This window comes from Corvus kubaryi, unplaced genomic scaffold, assembly GCF_017639235.1.
Source record: "Corvus kubaryi isolate FWS band 111438036 unplaced genomic scaffold, C.kubaryi_AGA036_p1.0 split3-73, whole genome shotgun sequence".
In the NCBI taxonomy this organism is placed as follows: domain Eukaryota; kingdom Metazoa; phylum Chordata; class Aves; order Passeriformes; family Corvidae; genus Corvus; species Corvus kubaryi.
Window position 1 is genome coordinate 6,411,929 of NW_024582091.1, and position 22,747 is coordinate 6,434,675.

Genomic DNA, 22,747 nt, shown 5'->3' on the forward strand with positions numbered 1-22,747 from the left:
ACACCTTAAGAATTTTTTAAACTTGAATTTTTAAGGACGTAGAAAAGCCCAGACATGTAATAGAAGCATTTGCCATAAAGTCTTTTCTTCTACTGCCCTGTAACTTTAAGATGTTGATGTTATAAATGCTAACTTATGTAACTGGCAACTAATCCTCTTAAAAGCTAGCGAGAAAACAAATAGTAACAAGTCATCCAAACCTGATCACAAATAGGTGAACTTTTTGATCAGACACATCACTGGCTTAGTTCTGCTCCTGCTGAAGTCAAGAGTACTGTGAAAAATCTCACTCTAACCAATAGTTTGCTTTACAGTTCTTATGAAGCATAGGTACAATTTAAAAGCTTTATTACATCTGATTCACTGTGTATTTAGACACAAAGTTTAATTTTTACTGTTCACTACCTTTTCTAGTCCTTAAGAAGCAACACAGATAAGTGGAAGTGAGTTAGTTTCTATTTCTTATCATAAACCACCAACAGACTTGCTTGTTGAACTCCCCTCAGATTCCAAAAGCAGATTCCTTTGAAAACACTGAACTTGTACTGATGATACTGAAGACAACATTTAGCCCCCAAATCATTCATTAATACAAAGAGCCGAGAAAGAAACAATGCTGCTGTAATTGCAAAGAAAACCTCAAATATCTTTGGATGTAGGTGGAGCATATGTTGACAATCAATCATACTCAACCAGTGTACCATTAACATGAAATCATGCTCCTGATTAAAACTTGGTTTATGCAGGGTGAATTCCTGCCCACTCTCAAACTTACTTTATTAAAGCAGTGTTATAAATTATATTTTTCTTCCTCCATCAAATAGGAATAACAAAGAAGAATAGAGAGAAATGTAAGAGTTTTGGTGGCTTAGAAAACAAGAGTCATGACAAACATTCCCACTGGGGAGTGGCTAGGACTTGCCTGTATTTCACACAGTTGCTACCAGCTACCAACTTCACGATGATGATGTTTCTATTTGTCCTGTTTTCTACCTATGTTGTGTTTTTCAGAGTGTCAGCTCCTTGGAGAAAGACCAGTGTACTTCTCAGGCGTATTGAGTACAAAGGGTGTCTCCATCTTAGTTTTGGCCTTTGAGTGCTCTGCAATACGAAATGGTAAATTATAACTACTCTAAAAGTCTGCCTTGAAATATGGAAGACAATACCACATTCCACTGTAACAGCACTGAGTAAGTCCCAATAAATCACTAAGCAGCAATTTAGTGTCCTTGCTTGTAATTCTAAGAATGAGTTAAAGGAAGAAAACAGTAAAGGATGAAGGCTGAACTTTGTATTTTCATGCATAAATAAAGGGAAGATACTCCACGAGAACTCTTTCAAAATCATGTAATCAAAGAAGGGAAAAAAGTCCTAATGTTGGGAATATTTTTTTGTAGTACTTTTTTTTAACTATGTTAATGCTGTTTTAATTGCATTGCTAAAGATTTATACAGTCATGGATAGTTAAATGAAACAGAAAGGCAAATCGCTACATTCTGTCTGGGATACGTTTTATTCTCTACAATCAGGAACAATTTTATGAAAGAATTTTTATAGAGGTCCGTACAGAGCATAATTTCTCAGCATGATTAGGAAGGTAGTTAATGCTGTGGGAGCTGATTTCAACAGCAGTGTTATGGAAACAAACAAAGCATTAATGAAAATGGGGACAGAAATTACTTTTATACAATAAAAGGTATTTCCTGTAACCATTCAAGAGCTCTGCAAGATTGGCATTGGCCCTAAAAGCATTAAACTCAGGGTTCATTTCCTGAACTTACCTGGAAAAGGTAAGTAGAGAGATGGATGAAAGATCAGGTCCTAAGTAAGTCAGGAAAAAAAGATTTGTGTATGGTATTTTTTCATGTACTTTACTGAAAGTACAGCTGAAGTATTTGTCTGAATTTTCCAATTGCCTGTTGTCATGAAATGCAGAACAGAAGATTCATATCTGGTTTGGGTCTTGAGCACAATTAGAAATACTGAAAAATTGCACTGAATAGCAGAATTGCTCCACTCACAAGAAAATTTTGGAGAAGTAGAATGAGGTTTTGAGGTTTGAGAGGTTTTGCCTTTTCTCTCAGCTAAAGTACAGGAAGATATTGAGACAAACAAAAATGAAGGTAAATCCTTTTCCAACTTTCCTCTCTTCAAGTGTTCACATACTTGATTTCACTTTTCAGAATTGGTTGCACAGTTCATACAGAAGTGACTTAAAGAAAATATCTTGGTTACAGCTATGTATTTGAAGCAAAAAAGTAAAAAATACTGAAAAAATCTAATTTGAATTTTGAAATATTTCTGCTAGTATATTTGAAAAATAATTAATGATCAAAATTAATGAGCAAAAATTAAATATTAGAAAACTCAAAGATCCTTCTTATAATATCTGAGTGCTTAATAGGGTCTGGTCTTACATCACTGAGTAATATTTATTCAAGTATCTTTTCATTAGATTTTTATGAACCTTAAGTACTAAAACACTTTATATAAATTTTCTGGAATAATTTTCTGTATATCAGTGACTCCAGAAATAGAAACGTAATGAAAAAATCAAATACTAACAAATTCCAGATTAAACAGAGTACCTAGAGAAGTTCTTGCCCCTATTATTCCTGGTGTTGTGTACATCAGAGATTCTGAGACACAATTACGCTTGAATATGAAAATTAAATTGGCCTCAACTAAAAAGGAATTTTGAAACTTCCCCATACATTTATAAAGTAAAAAGCAGTATTTTCCTACAAAGATGCACGTTCAGTTATTTCATTAAGACTGGGTAGGGGTAGAAATCTTTCAAGATATATGAGAAAGCATTCTTTATTTACACAACTATTTGCAGGATCAATTTCAGTACAACACACTTCATGTAAATTTATAGTTTTCCACTTTCCAATGTTAAGGCTTCTCTTTTAAGAACTCAGCTGAAATACAGAACCACCAAAATCTTTAGATTTAGTTTGGCATCAGTCTAACTTCTACTATCTTGCCAAGCATAAAGGCTTTTCTTGTTTTACCATAGGAGACAAAAAATACTGGCAGGTCAAATAAAAATCTCCATTCTGTAGTTAGAAACTTAGCTCTTTTTTCTCCTATTAAAAATGTTGGAGGTTGTTTTAGTCTCCTGAAACATCTACAGGATTAGTGACATATCAAAGGTTCTGCCTTATCCAACAACAAGATACTTATTTCATTAAAACAATATAAATCACAGAGAGAAGTCCTGGCTACTTATTCAGCAGACCAACAGCCTGGGTCCCACTCCCCTTAGAAATTTGCTATTTTCTTGTCAATCCATTTAATGGACATATGAGTATATCTTACTAGATCATATTAATATGGTAACATACAGATGTTTTTGATATTGCTGAGCAGCATTTACCATGTCAAGGCTTTCCTGCTCCTCACCCCACCTGACCTGTGAGGAGGCTGGGAGTGCTCAAGGAGTTGGGAGGGGACACAGCTGAGACAGCTGACCCCAAATACCAACGGGGTATCCCAAACCATGCCCAGCATATAAAGGTGGGAGGAGGAAGAGATGTTTGGAGTGATGCTGTTTGTCTTCCCAAGTCACCATGACGTGATGGGGCCCTGCTCTCTGGAGATGGCTGAACACCTGCCTATCCATGGGAAGCAGTGAAGACATTCCTGGTTTTGCTTTGCTTCCATGCACAACTTTTGCTTTAGCTACTAAACTGTCTTGTCTCAACCCACTGTCACTGTTCTGTCTCTCTCCCATCCCACTGGGGTAGGAGTGAGTGAGTATCTGCACGGGACTTGGTTGCTGGCTGAGGTCTAACCAAGACAGATGCACTGCAATTTTTAAGACTTTTATACACATACTGTTTATTTTTGACTCGTCAGGTATTTCATATATCTGCACTCACAGAAAGCAAACGAAATTAACAAACTGAGCCATTCCTTAATGGCTGAAATCCAGCTAAGCTGAAGCCAGGGATAAAGGGGGCAGAATTTCACCAAAGACAGCAACATTTTAACTTTCAATGTGTACTAGACAAGTTTGCAAACAAAAGCTTCCTATTTTATGTGCTACATAAAGCTAAGGCTTTAAACAAGCTCTCAAATTCTTAAATTGTGCAAAGGAACAAATTTGCAAAGCCCAGTTTAGATGCCCCTTAAAAAAGTTATCGCAGAAAAAGGTAGGAACTACAGAAAACAACAGAAGCCAAGCTACAGGTAAGTGAATGGCAAAAATCTGTATTGCCATGCAAATGACAGAGTTTCTCACCAAGCAGCTAAACTGTCACTTTTGTTTTTTAGCAACAAGATAATTTCAGATTTCTGTTTCTTTCTTTCTTTTTAAATGACACACTCTTTTCCCATATCTGATTGAAATACATCATTCAACTGATGTGTGCTGAAGTCTTTTTACACAAACCCTGAGGTATTTTCATGCAAGTCTTAGTTGGAATTCACATATCACAAAAGTAAAAAAAAAGGCATTATGGGACAGAAAGAAGGATCAACAAACACAAGACACTGCATCACTGTTTCAAGAGAAATTTTAACTGCATTAAAAAATCTGCTGGATAATGGAGTGTGTGTGTGAATGAGATGCTGTTTTTACCTGAGCTGCTAGTATTTAAGATAATTAATCTCAGAAAAGATCATTGCTGAAGTATCAACCAACACCCCATCTCTATTTTAGATGCCTGTTTTACAGCAGAGGGAAGAGGCCTGTGTCTTACCCGAGAAGGTAACGTAAGACAGCTGTTGCTAATCACAGCCTTTCATACTCTTTTCCTGTTGTCTGCACCAGACTGTGGACACTTGAGACAATTTTTCTGCAACTTCAAGAGCTGTTTAGCCACTAGAAGCCTTTTGTGTTAACTTTTGCTCAAACCTTAAAATGCTGCTGCTGACTCTACAGCTGTCATTGAAGCTTAGCCTACAGACCACAACAAATTTTAAGGCCAAGGGTTCCCTTGGAGCAATTTATATTTCTACATGAAGTTAAAGTAAAAGCAAACGTCTTCCAAGAGCTGCCCTCATTCCTAAATAGAGAGCCTGTAAACTGTTGTTTTAGATGGTGTTTAACTGGGTAGTTTTTCCAAAATTTTATACACTTGGACACTTCCGATTTACAGAACCCTGCTTAACCAGCACTGCTCAAAAAAGCTTACCAGTAAGCAATGAATGAGTGATTTTAAATAATATTCTTTCAAATATAAATGCCTCTCAAGTGAAATCATATGGTAATTACCTTAATTGTTTATAAATACAAGTCTGATCAACTGCTCTTACTACCATATTCTACCAACTATATAAAACTAATCCTCTCTTAATTATTTTCTATCTTTTTTCATTATTTATAAAGCAATCTGAAGCAACCACTGTGTACTGATTTGACTAATGTATACAATTATGAAGAAAAGACATGACACTACGTAAAGCAATCAGCAGTTTGATATAAACGGCAGATGCAATCCTTGAAAGATGGTTACTAGAGATGGTACCAGGAAACCTGCAGTTCTGGGACTAGTTCCTTGCCAAACACAGAATACTGCTAGCAAATCAACTACAGAAACCTTGCAGGAGATTATTCTGCATTACTGAATAAGTATTTAATGTCTATCATACTGATTTTTTTTGCTCCACCGCTCAAAAGCTGTAAAAAATGCCTTATATCTTTTACTGCTCATTAATATGACAAGTTCATTAAAGTAAATGAAGCTAATTTAATCATATTCAGGTGCTATATTGGATAGATTATAGCAGTTTGTCTTTAAAATAGTTTATCTTTCATTCTACTATCTTCATCAAACAGTATTCTGAATAATTATCACACTGCTGCTATGAAGTTACAGCAATATTACATCCTGACTAAGAACTTCAGATCACCTACAGCCTTTACACAAAATATCACAAATAAAGGCAAAGCACCTCAGGCTACGCAGCAAGAAAGTAATTCCTTATATCACTGTATGTGTTTCTAAGGTCTTTACCATTTGGATTATTACATTATCTCAGTTTTATATTCACTAGTCAGGAGGCAAATGTCAGCTGGAATCATTGAATCTCAATTTTTTTACACCTTTCATTTTGTTTGATGAGCTTTTTACCAATTGTAATTTATTGCTCTGATGAAAGTATAAAGCAAAAAGCTCCAAGTGTAATCAAGGCTAAGGGTGAACCAAATACCATGTGATAATAAATCAGCAAGGAAAAAATACTCTGGAGACAAATGAAGATGTTTATCATTTCAGTATGAATACTATTATAACAACTGTTTATGTAAAATAAAAAACTGTACAAGAAAACCAAACAAACACCCAAGTTCCAAAAAAATCAATATTCTCTTATAAAAAATAAAAACCAAAACTTCCAACAAGCAGCTGAATTTTGCAAGAAATAAAATCCTTTTTCTACATCAGAGTATGTAGCAATGAGAACTAATAAGAAAGTCTGAGGTGCTAAGACATTTGATTTCTATAAACAGTAATGAACATTGTCAGTCACAGCCTGCAGTAATCCTGACACTTGATCTTTTAAAACTTATTAAGCCAGAGAAAATCCCCCAATTCTTCTACAAGGAAGCTTCTCAGAGTTACTGTAACATTTTTTTCTTTGGTAACTGGTATTTTATTTTATAAAAGGATGATACATGTGATAAAAAAGCAACTGAGAAAAAACCTCAGCAATTTGCTTAAGGACCATCTACAAAACCTGAGTTGCAAAAAATCTCATTCACTTTAATTGCTTTTCTGAAAGGCCCTGAGACAGAACCTAAAACATGTAATAGCTAACAGGTAAATTTAAATAGGAGCTTAATTTCTTTTTTTTTTTTAATATCACAATGCCTGCGTATTATGAGTCAATAAAAATGGTTAAGTGCATAACTTTTTCATCATTATGTTAATAAATACTAAACACACGTTAGACTAGATTTACAGTACCTTTGGATATTGTTTGACAGGGATCAGAACTCTCTCCGACAGCTTTATGTTTTTGTTGCTGATAACATCAAGATATTTCTTTTCTTCATCTTCCTTCTTGCCTTCTGAACCCTGAAATTTTTCCATTTCTGAAAAATATCACGAAACAGAACAATCAGTGACATGACATTTGTCATCCTAAGTTTAAACTTACACATTGCTATACAGACTGTGCTCTGAACGCCTGTGCTGTTTGCACTCACGTGACAGGGACTGTTGTCTTTAAGAGAACCTGGACTGTCAGCAGTGCTGAGAGGCAGAGGTGACAGTCCATAGGTCACACTGCACAACTAATTCTTCCCCGGCTGAAAGGGAAGCCAAATGATCTCAGCAGGAGCAGGAATAGATAAGGCTTACAATTCCAGCCATCAGTCTTTTTAAGGTGATAACATCATCACAGCTTGATGCTTTTTGCAAATGTCACCTCCCAGAACTAAGCTGGATTCTAACTGCAATGGGTAACTTTCAGTACAAATACCAGAAAACTGAAGAAACAACTTCTTGTTCTGAGTTTCCTTTCAAATACCTCTGAATTAGTTAAAGGTTCTACAAAATAAGATAAGAAATAAAGCTAACTCTTGCTCAAAAAGATTCTTCAATTAAGAAATGCAGTAAAAAATTGTTAGATATATATAATTGCTGATTTGTAGAACTCTAAAATTTACCAAAAGGAAAGAAAAAAAAAAGAAATAAAAATAGGTAGAATAGTTTTAAATTCTTTATTCCCTAAAGCTCTATAAGCAATGGACAACAACAAATAATTGAATTCATCATCCTGCAACGAACATCTCATACGGTGCCTGAGAATACCCTGACCGCACAGGTACTATTGAAAAAGCTGCTTGTGCAGCAGTGACATTGTTGAAAGCACAGAAAATGGCAATGCTTATAATGAGCTAATTATATCTGAATTATAGCTGAAAAGGGACAGCTGTGGGTCTCAGAAACATGCTGCTTCAAGGACTGGGAAGAGAGAGTTGAAAGGAGTAACACAGCAACAGCACGCTCTAACGTTCATATACAAGTTTCTTTGACTTCCAACAAGCATAAGGAAAAATGTATTGAAAAGAACAGCCCATGTCATGATTTGTTAATAAATGTTTATGCTGCCTTTATGAGATCAAATAATTTATTTAAAGCCTGCATCAGCAGACAGTTCTCTAATATTACAGTCATAAGATCTTTTAAAACATTTCAGAGAACACACCTAGAAGACCTCAGATGGGATACATGTTCAATAAATTACAAATAAAAAATTATTTACAATCACTAAAAGCATCAGAAGAACATTTCATTATCGTAAAATACTTGAATACATGGAAAAAAATGTGGTATGTTGCATTCAGTGGAAGATCAATCTGAAAAGCAGCAAGTATCAATTAAGTAAAATACTTCTTTTGGGCAAGTTTAATAGATAGAAAGTTCTTTGAAAATAGATCCAATGCAATTATACCAAGTGTTGTGCTATGGGGGTACAGAGGGGAGAGACAAAGGTGCATAAAGAGGAAAAAGTGTTCCAAGCACAGTAAGTACTAAAATGAAATTAAGGAATTTCCCAAATGTCTTGTGAACACAGTACTAAATGAGATAATTCTAAAAGGCAAGTGGGGATAGTCAATCCACATGTACACATACATTTCACTAGAACCACAGAAGTTTAAGTTGGAAAAGACCTTTGAGGTGATCAAGTCCAGCTGTTAATCGAGCTCTGCCAAGTTCACCACTAAACCACATCCCTACATGCCACATCTACATGTCTTTTAAATACACTTCCAGGGACAGTCATCCCCCCAGAGCTAGTCACCACCTCCCTGGTAATCCGTTCCAAAGCCTGATAACTGTTTATGTGAAGACATGGTTCCTGCTGTCCAACCCGAACCTCCCCTGGCACAGCCTGAGGCTATGTCTTCTCGTCCTGTCACTACTTGCCTGGGAGAAGAAACGAACCCCCACTTTACTACAACCTCCTTTCAGGTAGTTGAAGAGAGCAATAAAGTTCCCCCGAGCCTCCTTTTCTCCAGGCGAAACAACCCATCTCCCTCAGCTGCTTCTCATCAGATTTGTGCACCAGACCCTTCCCCAGCTCTGTTGCCATTCTCTGGACATGCTCCAGCCCCTCAATGTCTTTGTGAGGGGCGCAGAACTGGACACAGCACTCAAGGTGCAGCCTCACCAGTGCTGAGTACAGGGGAACAATCACTTCTCTGGTCCTGCTGGCCACACTATTGCTCACACAGGCCAGGATGCCATTGGCCTTCTAAACAATTAAACTCTTTCTCCTGGAAAGCTGAAGACACTTAAAAGTCAGTATGGTCAGAAGGGAGGGGTACTAAGGGTTAGGACAAAATGCTCCCCTTTGAATCATCTACCAGGCCTTGCAACCAGTCCCAGTCTTGCGCTTTGTTTTTGACTGAGAGTACACGGAAATTTTGGAATGAACGTGGTGCCTTTACTAAAGTTAATGAAAGACTACTTCAGCTGGGCTTATCAGACTTAGGTGAACAAGAGTTTGTTGATCTACCCAGAATGAGACAAACTGTGGCACTTCGATTGGTTTCACTCCATGATGAGGACTGAGCTCTAAACCCAGAAGAGCGAGTCCCAGCTTATTATGGAAGGCACAAGAAACAGCAGTGGGGAGTCGAGTTTCGTCCAGGGAATGAAAGGCAACAGAGCCCATTTCAGGGGAGGTCCCACAGCATGTAAGTTCAAACACAGAGAGAGAAGCAAATGAGAAGGGATTGTGATGAGGGCCAGGCTGTAAGCCCAGAACTACAGGGGCACAGATTACTGCAGCAGAAGGCAGCAGGGACATCGTGGACATCAGGTTTCCGCCAGGGACCAGTGGCAACCAGCCCATGACCACAGCCACACAGCTTTTGAGTATCATCTCCAAGGAAGGAGATTCCACAAGCACCCTGACAGGGCTTGGTCACCTTCACAGTTAAAAAAAAAAAAGGTCCCAAATATTTAGAGGGAAGTTGTGGGTACTGGGCACCCCTGGAAGAAGCCTGGCTCTGTCTTCTTTGTACCTTCCCTTCAAGTACTGATATACACCGGAAAAGATCCCCTACGGTGTCTTCTCCAGACAGCCTGGAGGCAGCATTCTTAGCCATTTCCTCACAGGAGAGATGCTCTAGACCCTTCATCATCCTTGTGAACCCTTAGTTGACACTCTCCAGTATGTCCATCTCTACTTATGCTAGGGAGCCCCACACTGGACAGACTGCTCCAGTGGAGTATCACCTCTCTTGACCTGCAAAGTTGACTGAGGAGTAAAAAATGCCTTGAGATAGTTTATTTCTGAAACAGAATATAGGGCTGGGTATGATCAGTGAAACCTGTGAATTTATATGAAAAATATGGCATTAGGATTTTGCTTGACAGTGGGGCAGTTGTGTGAGATAAGCCATCTTGGAAGTTTTTATTCCTTGGGGCTGGAGCTTGTGTCTTCTGGGTATGGTCCCTGAAAGCCCCATGATGTCACCAGGGAGTCATTGTGACACGTGTGACAACAAGCCTTTTGGATGCTTGGGGAAGCCCCGAAAGGCCAGTGTCTGGCCTCCTCCACTAGGGACAGACATCTCCAGGGGGGTGGAAAGGACGCCCATCCCATTGTGTGCTTTCTGAGGGCACAGAGAGGATTTGCTGGACAAGGACACTAGCAGGGCCTGGGGTGCTGGTCCCAACCTGCCATGTACCCAGGCTCTGGCTGCAGCTGCTGAGAGGCCAGGAATCCCTTTCCCAGCTTCCCAGCTCCTGCCTGCACATATCAGAGGTCAGTTACCATCCTGCCTCGAGAGCTAGAACATGCCAAGACACCCCAGTGTCAGTAGTCTGCCCCAGGATGGTTCCTGGCACTGGTAGCAGCCCAAGTGCTGTCCTGAGGCAGAGTGGGCAGTTCTTTAAGGCTCAACTTCAGTAGCTTTGCTGCTGGCTGCAGACTGTGTCCCCAGCACCAGGGGACACATCAGCTTATCTCTTTGGTTTGCAGGGCGAAATGGCCTTGGAGGAAGACTTGGCAGGAAGTGGCACCTCCTCCCCTGCTGCCAGCACCAGCCAGGTGTCCCAGGCCACACGTCCAAATGCTTCGGTGAACCTAAGGTGCCCAATCTGCCTGGACACCATTAATGACCAAGACTCTGTGAGCTGGCGTCGGCACCCTTTCTGTTTTTACTGCATGGTGGAGTGGTTCCACAGAAAAATGGAGGGCCTGATATACCAGTCGTCTTTCCCACACATATTCCACATGGTGGGAGGCAGTAACTCTGAGGTGTACTCCATCGGGGAGTCCATCAGCTCTGCCAGCCATACTCAAGGAGGGAAGCTGGGCCCCGGTCTGCAGAAAGGTGGTGGTATCATTCCTCAGGATGCCAGCACCACAAGTCTTACAGCAGAAGCCGTGGTGACAGCTGTGGTGGTAGCCGTGGTGGCAGCCGTGGCAGGGCCCAAGAGAAGAGCCAAAGCAGGTATCCAAGGCGGCATCACGATGGCCATGGCAGGGTCCAGCAGGCCCAGGGCTACAACCACTCAAGCAGTGGTAGACGGCAGCAAAGCAGGGCTCAGAACACTGCCCGTGACAAGGGCCAAGTTCCAAGGACCAAGCGGCCTGTTCGTGCCTTCTCAAGGAGGCGTAAGCGCCGTCAGCAAGAATACCAGGTTTCCTTCATAGAACCGAAGGAAGCAAGGAGCCGATCCCAGCAGAGGTCACGCAGCACTGCCAGCCAAACACTGAGGGAGCATCTAAGGAAGATGGAACGTGATGAGGGATGAGCTCTAAGGCACGACTGGTACATCCGTGCCTCTTCAGGGAGGAGCAGGCGCCAACAGCAGGGGTGCCAGGCTTCTTACAGAGAACTGCAGGTGACAAGGAACCAAACCCCAGGGAGGCTGCCCCTGAAGGAGAATCCAAGGAGGATGAAGCATTATGAGAGACAGCCTTTAAGGACTGAACAGGGCAACCGTGCCTCCCCAAGGAGGAGTGAGCGCCTTCAGCGAGGACACCAAGCTTCTTTCATCGAACTGCAGGTGACAAGGAACCAGTCCCGGGGGAGGTCCCACAGCACACGGCACCAAACACTGCGCCAGAATCGAAGGAGGATGGAACATGACGAGGGACAAGCTCTAAGACCCGAACGGGCCATCCCAAGCTCCTCAGGGAGGAGTGAGCGCCATCACCGGGGACGCCGGATTTCTTTCACTGAACCACAGGTGGCAAGGAACTGATTCCTGTGGAGGTCCGCAGCCATGCCGGGCACAAGCCTGGTAGCACACCCTACCAACAAGGGAACTACTGTATGCCCTGTTACCAGTGTCAGGAATGATACTACTTTAGACAAAAACAGCCCCTACTAATAATTGCAAAAATAAAGTCAAATCCAATGCTCAAGGCTGGGGCCAAGCATCTACTCTCCATCACAAAATGCATCTGAAAATCTAGACACCCTTGCAAGGCCTTTTCAGGTTAGGAGGGTAACAGGCATGAAACTTCAGTGCTGCTTTTGTCATTCTGTTCTATGTTACACATTTGTCTGTAAAATGTGGTACTGAACATTTAGTATGGGGGTGCTTTTGCTCCTGCTCCCTATATTGGGTTTCCACAGTGTGATCAACTTTTTCTCTTTTTCTCCTTTCTGCCCTGGTACCAAAGACACCAATGACTTACTAGGAAATCTCCTGTCCTTCCATACCTGTTTTCTTATGCTTTATCCCAAACATCCCCCAAAGTAACTTCTCCTGTTACCACTCTTCTCACAAGGTAGCAGTGAAAAGTGAAGTCAATTTACAATTACTCTGTCTCAAAGGCACTGCCTATAATGCCAATCCAAATCTAATGCCTGGTAGCAAGCCTCTGAAAAGCCTTTCCTTCTCCTTCTCCTTTAGAGACTTTAAAAATAATCCCCAAAGCCTTCACAGAGAAATTTGCCCTCATGGTATGCCCTGTACAAAGCCTCAGGTTTAATGCCCAGAGTGGCAGTACAGGCTACAGGCTCTTCAGACCATGGCCAAAGACTCCCCAAATCATCAAAAAACAGTGATGTGCAGAACTGTTACATTCAAGTAAAACTGGAGCAAAAAGAGGAGTCTTCTCAAAGGACAGAGGCAATACATTCATTACTGGAGCAAGACAAACTGTATTCAATTTTTGTATTGAACTACAGTCAGTGTCTGCTGTGTACAATCCTCATGTCACTTCATGACTAGTACAACCACAGAAAAGAAGCATTAAGACAAGTCTCATGAAGGAATCCAGGCCAGGATCAAGCTGCCAACTTGCTGGCTCACAGCACTGACATGCAGCTAGTTGCTTCAGTTGTCAATTGTGACTTGCCAACTTGGAAAACTATGGTCACCTGCAACACATGCTACAAAAACAGAACCAATGCCTTTAGTGAGATGTCACACTCATTGCACCCCTCATGCTTGTGTTTAGCTTGTTAGTGTTCTGTGATGTCACTCATAAATCCCCCAAAGGAAACAAAAGAGGTGGCTGCCACATGGATAATTGACTTTTGGGAGACAAACCTGGCTCTTCATGAGAATATGGAATCATTCAAACCTTGCCATGTCATGAAATCTGAAGGTGCTTTCCTAGCTTGAGTGTGTTTTGAGTCACAGAACCAGAGAACAGTGGAGGAAGAAAAGGACCTCCAGAGGTCATCTAGTCCACCCTCACCTGCTCAAGCAGAGTCACTGAGAGATGGTGGCCCAGGACCACAGCCACACAGCTTTTGGTTCCATTTCTGCACATGTCAGAAAGGACAGTCACTATCCTGCTCTGAGAGCTGGAACATGCCAACACACTCCAGTGTCAGTAGTCTGCCCCAGGATGGTCCCTGGCACTGGTGGCAGCCCAAGTGCTGTCCCAAGAGAGAGCGGGCAGTTCTTTAATGCTCGACTTCAGTAGCTTGCTGCTGGCTGCAGACTGTGTTCCTAGTGCAGGGGAACATGTGCTGCTGCTTACAGAAATCTATAGGCAGTACAGGATTTTGTGACCAGCTCTATTAGGCAGTATAGGATTTTGTGACCAGCTGTATTAGGTTTGCATGGTTTGGTTTGGGACATGGAGGGGGCTGCAGGGGTGGCTCCTGTGAGAAGCTGCCAGAAGCTTCCTCAGTGTCCAGCAGTCAATCCCTGGTGGCTCCAAAGATGTATGCAGTGCTGGCCAAGTCTGGGCCAATGAGAAATGGTGGTAATACCTCTGTGATAACATATTTAAGAATAGAGAAAACAAAAATGGTGGGGCAGTTGTTATTGCAGCCAGAGAAGAGCAGAGTGAGCAGAGTGGAAACATGTGAAAAGAACAACTATGCAGACACCAAGGTCAGTGAAGAAGGAGGGGGAGGAGGATGCTCCAGGCACCAGAGCCAAGATTCCTCTGCAGCCTGTGGTAAAGACCATGGTGAAGCACGCTGTCCCCCTGCAGCCTATGATGATCCATGGGGATGCAGAGATCCACCCGCAGCCCATGGAGGAGCCCCAGACCAGAGTAGATGGATGCTTGAGAGGAGGCTGTGACCAGGTGGGAGACCTGGGGTGAGTGAGAGGGACCCATGCTGGAGCAGCCTGTCCTCAAAGGACTGCATCTAGTGGAAGAGTGACCCATGCACCAGCAGTTTAAGGGGGACTTTTGCCCATGGGATGAGCTCGCATTGCAGCAGCTCACAGGGAGCTGCTTTTTGTGAGATGGACTCACACTGGAAAAGTTTGGGGAGAACTGTCTCCCATGGGAGGGATCCCAAGTTGCAGCAAGGGAAGGACTCCTGTCCCTGAGCAGTGGGAGAAGCTACGGGTGATGAACTGACCATAACCCCCATTCCCTGTCTCCTTGCCCTGCTGGCTTAGGAGGCAGAGCTGGGACGGAGGCAGGGCAGGGTGGGGGAAGGTGTTTTTATGGTTTTATTTTACTTCTCATTATCCTACACTGATTTTGCTATCAATAAATTCACTTTGTATCTCTAAGTTGAGCCAGTTTTGCCTTTGATGGTAATTGACGAGTGTTTTCTACCGGTCCTTAACCCATGAACCCTTTGTTAAATTTTCTGTCCTCTGTCCAGCTGCAGAGGGGAGTGAGTGAGTGGCTTTTGTGGGTGCCTGGCATCCAGCCAATGTCAACCCTCTACACCAGTGCAAACAGAATGTCCATGATCAACAGCATTCCTCCACAGAGCACAAACACAAGGGCCACAATGGTACTTTTTCTGCATCACTGATCTTAGATAAAAACAGAAAATAAAGCATTTCAAGAAGAAACTCTATGTATTTTCCACTCACTTTTGCTTTGAGCTAACTGAATAGCAGGGAGACTCAGAGCTATTCAACTACTTCCTCCAGTATCAATCCTCAAACATGCCTCATTTTTGCCATTTACCATTAACACAATACTCTTGCATTTGCTTCTGTACAATACACATGTATCTCATCCCTCTTAACTGGAAGAAAACATGCACATTTCAGTCATGCAAAAAGAGGTCCCCACTAGAGAAGTATCAGAGACAAAAAGACATTTCTACCTGTATCTTTTTAGAGGTATTATTCCCTACGAAAATTTATCTTCAGCTATCTCCAGACTTAGAGCTGTAAAATTCTAGAAATATTCTCAGCCCGCTTATATGGGTTTTTTTTGAGGGGAGTAGCTGCTTCTTCCTTCATGGACTTATAAAATGGAAAGTTAAATTAGCAGCTCTTTTTCAGTACTCTCTGCTTTACTCTAACAGTGCCAATAAAATTATGTTAATCATATTTCTCTTCAAAGTCCTTGACACCCATTACAAAACTTCTCTCATTAATATATTTTTTCTATTAAAATTAGGCATCCCACAGTAAAAACATCCTTTTGCTACACTTAAGAGACATGTCAAAACTCTTCAAAAAATAATGTTCTCCCTGTCAGTCTGTCCAACCCACCAAAAAAATTTAAATCTACACAGTCCTCTCTGCTGTCAACATTTGCCTCCCACTTAAGGGAATTCTGCAGCCTATCGTGCACCTTACCTATCTGGCTTTTCTTGCCTTTGCATTTGCAGTACAGGCACTGTTTCAATCAAGAATCAAGGGCTGCTGTTAACAAGGCCAGGCCCCCTGAAACAATCATATGTTTCTATTAATGGGAATGATTTCCAGAATGGGAGCATCACCAACTTCTTGCATGCATGTATATGTATATGTATACCAAGCTTATCTAGTACTCTGAGAAGCACCCTTTTTATGCAGGCTAATGAAAGAATGTTTGACCTGCAAGAGGAAGAATGAGACAACTCCAGTTAAAAATAACAATCACCAAATCACTGACAGTTCTAATCTAGAGAGAGCTTTTTAAATTTGAAGTTCATTACAAAATTACACAGCTGGAACAGTGAATACCTACAGTGGTGCTAACAAAAAATCCCAGCATATTTTTAGAAAGAAAATACTGAAAACATACATGAAGACTCGATTTCTGTCTAAGGCATTACATTTTAATTGAAAGCAGGGCTACTGGATTTGAGTCAGGAAAAAAAAAAAGCAGATGGCTCAATAAAACCAGTTGGACAAATTAAAATGAAGTTAATTCATGGGAAGGGAACATCCTAAGAAGTTTCCAGTAATGAAAACTACATCCAAACCCCTAAGAACAGGTAATTTAAAAGTAAAAACATTGAGTGTCTAACAGGAGTTGGGAGGGGTTATAATGACAGTACAATCAGCCATAAGCACTGAAAAATTAGCCACAGGCTCACTATATTCACCCAGAAACACACTCATGTATCATATCAACATTCCTTGACTTTATGTACACATACTCATTAACTCACAAAGCTAGCTGGGGTGATTCAGGGAAGATATGGGAGTAATTTTTATTACATCAGGCAAGTAAGGCAATACCTCTGCCAGTGATGAATGTAATGCCTGTTATATAATTGTGGGTCAAATCTACATGTTCACGTCATCTGCTGTAGACAGATACAAACTGAATTTGTCTACACTCAAAATCACCAAAAGCACTGTTACAGTATTAACTCGAGCTGAATCACCTCGGCTCTCAAGCAAGAAAAGTGGCTAGTAAAATAATGCTCAGAAAGAATTCTGAAAGACAAGTCAAAAAGGAATGACAGAGACATGCAAAATCAGGCACAGTATGAGAAGGAACAAAAATGGGTATTCAGTGTTTCTCAGGAGGAGAAAGCATCTGTCACGTTACAGACTGAAAACAAAAAAAATACTTTTATGTATAACATGTAATTATACTGGGGAACTGCTGAAAGCATCCATATTGATAAAATCAAGTCTTTTACAGATTCTTCCCTTATGATCAGATTCCATGATGTCCCATAAGGCACTGAAGGTCTTTTCAATTTGGGCACATCTGAAAATACAGTCTCCACTAAAAGTTTAATTCATAATGCAAGTATTTTTTATTGTTGGACTTTATGACCATTATCATCTATCAGGCTGCCTATTTTATAGAATATAGAGAAAATGTAGAAAAGTGACCATATCCTTTAGTAGGTACTCATGAGATGGTATGTACGTGTAACACTGGGGCCAGATTTGCCCCCTCTCTTCCACAGAACAGGAAAGACATTGAAAAATTGGAGCAAGGTCAGTGGAGGCCACTCATGGTGGTCAGAGCTGGAGCACCTGCCCTGTGAGAAGAGGCTGAGAGAACTGGGCCTGTTTATTGTGGTTAAGAGACAGCTCTGAGGGGTCTAACAGCAGCTCAGCAACACTGATATTCCCACAGTCAGGCTCTTCACAGCAGTGTGAAACAGGGATGAGAGAAAACAGGGAAAAGGTGAAAATAGAAAGGTTTGGACTGTATATAAGGAAAAGTTTTCTCAACACAGCCCAGCAGGGCTGCAGGTAGTCCAGATATGCTACACCATCTCCTCCACTGGAGGATTTCAGGTTCCATCTGGACAAATCCCTGAATAACCTGGTCTGAACCCTTCAGACTTATCCTTGTCTGTCAAATTTCTGGAACTTATCCAAAAGACTTAAATATTACTGCAGAAAAAGTTAGAAGACAGGAACAGCATGATTGCATAAACCCTGTATCCTTAGCAAACTTTTTTAACAAAATGTACTAACATAGGTAGAAAAGTAATTAAAAAATCTAAAGAACTTCATATTTCTAATTTAATGAAAACCAAAGAGAATTAACAAGGAGACAAAGGAGAAAATGAAAGTGTGCAACAACTTAGATTTCCATCCCCATCTCCATACTGGCAACTGATTTTTACTGCCTGGTTACTACTTTGGCTCTACCTATTGTGTAATCAGCAGCTTGCAAACGTATGCCACAGGGTAGTTTCATGTGCAAATTATACTATTGGTAGAAAAATAATTACCTAATGTATCCATCTACTGACCTATGCCTAGATCAGTACAGATTAAAAAAGCTATGAAGACAATACTAGTAGTGTTAAATAACTAGAGAAGTCCTGAAACGGAAATATTAGTTCTTACTAAATTTATAAACATCTGCTCAGATGCATAGCTTTCCATGGAGAGTTTTAAGTCTGATTTCCAAGTAGTTCCTCAAGACAGTAGTCCATATAATCCTAGTTCAGTTGCTGAGTAAACTCCTTGATACATTATCCCAGGTAATTCTAGATATATACCAACTGTAATCACAAAAAAAAAATACTATTTATGACGAAATTTGCTGCAGGAAATTGATGGAGTCTTTCTCGCCTCAGTAAAAATAACCAACAGCAATCTTAAGGACAGCATCAGCAAGTGCAGTATAAAGAAAAGATCTGGGATGCATTTTGAATGTGATGGCTTACTAAATAGAGTTGGGGACAACATTTAAAGAGTGACAACAATGTTAGCTTCAAGATACAGTTTTTTTCTTCCTTTGGAAAAAAAAGGACTATTATTAGGATTATAAAAGGATTATTAAAAGGACCAAACAATTACAACATTGATTAAATATATTTTTCATCAAATTGTTAAAAAGAGAGCAAGCCACTGGGTAAGATTTTAAAGACTGAAGTTCTTTCAAAAGTGTCTTTGAAGTCAAACACGCATTTGGGGAGTTAACCTGCATAGGCTGTGTTGCAAGTTTGGTGTTGGCAGCTGTTGTATTGCTTTAACTATGGTGTGCAGTTCACTAAATAGCTGTTCCCAGCACACTTCTCCCTTCTTACCTCTTACCTTCAGGGCAGCTTAGATAGTATTATGAACATGCCACCAGCTGGATGAAAGGCAAATCTGAAAGTTGTTGGAATATTTTTAATTTAATACTGGGTTTCTTTCATCTGAGAATGAGACTACTCGTAAGAAGAAATAGGGAGCATGAAGATTTACTCAGACAAGTAAAAAATCAAGCAAAAACCAACAAAAACATCACAAGTGTATTTATTTGTAAACATATCTCTAGGTGTCCTTGAATTTAAAACCCTAGCAAACTGTGTTGCTATGACACGTAAGAAAAGGAAAGTAGCTTTTTCCCAAAGATTTTTGTAGTTTCTACTGTGTAAAAGTCCATTCAAACAAGGCACTTCAGGACACACTGAAGTGTTCTCACAGATTAATCTGAAGAGAAAACATCAGTGCTGTGCTACATATTGTGTGGTGTGGAACAGGTAAGTAGGGGTGAAAGATGAATCGATCACTGAAATCGCAGCTAAGTCCACCGGTGACATACTCATTACCTATCCCTGACTATCTGAAAGCTGTTGGTATTCTTGAGCGGGTTGCTCTACCCAGCTGGAGCAACCAGACAAAAGGAAGCTTTTCTGTCTCTTCACACTTTCTGGGAAGTTTCTTCACTCTCTTCAGTCCTAGAACTTATTAGTGATAATCATGTCTGCTATTCTGTCCTCAGAGCAAGAGAGAGATATGAACCAGCAGGCATTTTTTTTCCTTTCTGCTCTTACTTAGCCTTTTTCAGACTTTTCTGTACTGTGAGGTAGAACAGCTACAGAATAAGACTGATGTCTAGAAGTTCACAATATTGAAAACTATGAAAATATGCCATATGCTGAAGTTAAGAACCAGTGTAAAATTTTGCTTGAAGTTCAGACTTCTCATTGACCTCTCCTGGTTTTCCAGGTAGCAATACTACTAATGAGCTAATAATCTCTGCTCAGACAGTTACCGAAGTATTTGAAAGGAGTCTACAAACCTTCAAAAGACTAGTTCCATTTATAATGTCACTTCAGATCTTGGGCTCAGAAAGTTATCTGTATCTGAAGACTGACAGGAAAAACTGAAGTTCAGAAGAGATTATGAAACCCCACGTAAATGCAAGGAATTGCTGAGAGGTGGGAGAGATTTAGCACCTGAGAGTATGACCTTTGCTTCCTAGTGTGCTCTGTCAGCAAAGAATGGCTCTGACTGCTATACAGACAGGAAAATACTGTGTGTGTATATATACTCATATATAAACCAAATAGTTATATATAAAAAACCCAAACTTTTTATTCATAACTGGTAAAAAAGCACAAAATAAGGAAACAAAAGATTCAGTGATGATATGAACAATTATTTCTACCTCTGTACAATGACATTATCTCTTAAACACTCACTGTTTCATCACCAAAGACTTCATTTACATTAAAGTTATATCCAGGTGCTTATTAAGACTACGTAGCCAACATAAATATTAAGCCAAATGTCAAGTTTAATGATGTTCAGAGTTTCACTGCATGTTATCAGGATTTCCCAGTTCATCCAAAAGATCACACCATTTCCTATCACAATGAAAGACGACTCACATTTTACTTTATCTTACTTCAGACTGAAAGCAACAGTTACAAATAAGAACTTTTTGATAAACTGATATTTAAATTAAAGGACTAAACTAGTGATATCTAAACAGTACAATGGTATGTAAGCCTTCACTCACAAATCCACTTTGCTTTAAGCCTCCACTTGGAAGTCTGTACAAAGAGATCCTTGCTCCAGAGGATCAGCAGCACACACTAAAAAGATGATCAACCTTTCTGCATAGCCTTTTCAGAAGAAATTGTCCGCAGTATCTAAAAATATATGGATCATGCAGCAACATGAATCAACACACTTGTAAACATGCAGTGAAAATGAAGCTGAAATGAAGAAAATGTGTAAAATTAAAGATATTTTAATAATCTGAGGAAGATCTTATTGCAGAGCCTCCTGTGGATTTTTCTACATTGGATTTTTCAATGGATTTGACAGAACACACTTATGCTCCCACCACACTCAGTAGGTTTTTCCTCACTCATACTGCACTTCAGGCCATGTCTAAGTACTGGCTGCTCACCTACTGATCTGCAGACGTGACAGGGACATGTGAACAAGGTGCCAATGCTTGGGCCTACTCCATTTAATGAAATAGCTGTAACATAAGGATACAGAAACCAGTCCAGTAACCTCATCAGAAGTAGGAGCAAACTACACCTTAGTTTTTGTTAAGTGCCCCTCAGTGTTCTTGGCTATGATTCATTTATGCAAGAAAAAGCATTTGGCAACTGAGGCAAGATTAGGGACATTCTTACAACTCGATGTAAACCAAGAATCTGCAAACTATTCAACAAAAAGCAGGAAACCTCCATCCTGCCTGGAAATAGGATAGTCTATGGCAACCAAGAAAATTCCAAGCAAGTGAATTTGTATTCCTAGGGAAGAAAACACATTAACATCAGGTAATGTGATTTCATTACTCTGGGTTATTTGACACAAGGAATTAAAACTCATCCTAGAGAGGTATCACAACTGATACTGTGGCAAACAAGACGTGCATTTTTCATAGATTTCTAACCTTGCCTTAAGAATACTCATTTTCTTTGTACAGGCCACAGCAGTAAATTAAAACATACTGATGTCAAGGAGACTTGTTTCCTTTCCTGCACATATCCTTTGATTCCTACAACTAGATTTCTAGAAATCAATTTTAAAAGGTGAAGAAGACATGTTTGAACCTGTCTGCAACCCACTTCATCAAAGCCTGTTATCTTGTCAAGGGGGGAAAAAAAGGGCCCAGGATAATGTTTTCAAATAGTACGAGTACAGTGTATGCTTCTGGCATACATCTAAAAATCAGTGATGGGAAGCGTCCTTTTTTTCTCCACCAGATCCTTTGCTTCTTATTCAATTGAAAAAAAAAAAAAGTATCACAGGAATCCAGAGTAAGCAGGAGTACTGCCAGGAAACAAGCAACCTGAGAAGCTTCCAATAACAGTGGAACCTGCTTGTGATGGATCTACACAGCTGCTTAATTTTTTACAGTCCGGGAGTAAGTCTGAATCCTTGCTGAGCCCTTACACAAGTGGTTATCTATAAATAACACCTAGGCATACTATTCCTAACTCCAGCTAGCTGGAAGACCCCACACTGGCCTAAATGGCCAAATAGCATTTTTTCACCCTGTCAAAAAGATGCATTTCTTTTTCTTAATGCCAAAGTCCTGCAGTTATAACAGCAACACACCATAAAACCAAATATACTCTCAGCTCCCACGGATGGCTTTTCATCATTAGAAGTCAAAGCAATGGCACCCAGTTTCAAGGCAGTTCCTAGCCCAGGGGATAGAAACGCTGGCATAAAAGTCTATGCCAGACTCAGGAGTTCGCTCCTCAAGCTCAGTGCACCTTGCTGTATTATCAGTGTGGAAAAGACAGGGACCAGTTCTGTGGGAGACAACAGTTTTTCTGCGAATCAGCATCTCCAGAAGACTAAGGAGTACTATGGCTCTTTTCCAAACACCTGACATCAGGCATCGCATTTACCTTGACATTACGACAAAATGCTAAGACAGTAACTAATGAATTTCTATTTCCTATAAATTTGAAATTAGCCGACATGTTTAGAAAATATTGGGG

General features: G+C 40.4%; 1 protein-coding gene across 15 annotated transcripts in view; it reads right to left on the minus strand.

Annotated features, from left to right (window-relative positions):
• Positions 1 to 22,747, minus strand: part of KHDRBS2 (KH RNA binding domain containing, signal transduction associated 2) — a 299,012-nt gene that overhangs the window by 270,985 nt on the left and 5,280 nt on the right. For all 15 annotated transcript variants that reach the window (XR_006014113.1, XR_006014102.1, XR_006014104.1 and 12 more), the window contains exon 2: positions 6,918 to 7,045. Coding sequence is in view for 1 of the 15 variants with exons in the window: in XM_042016440.1 (XP_041872374.1) it covers positions 6,918 to 7,043 (126 nt within the window). In the remaining 14 variants the exon portion in view is untranslated. The remainder of the gene's footprint in view (positions 1 to 6,917; positions 7,046 to 22,747) is intronic.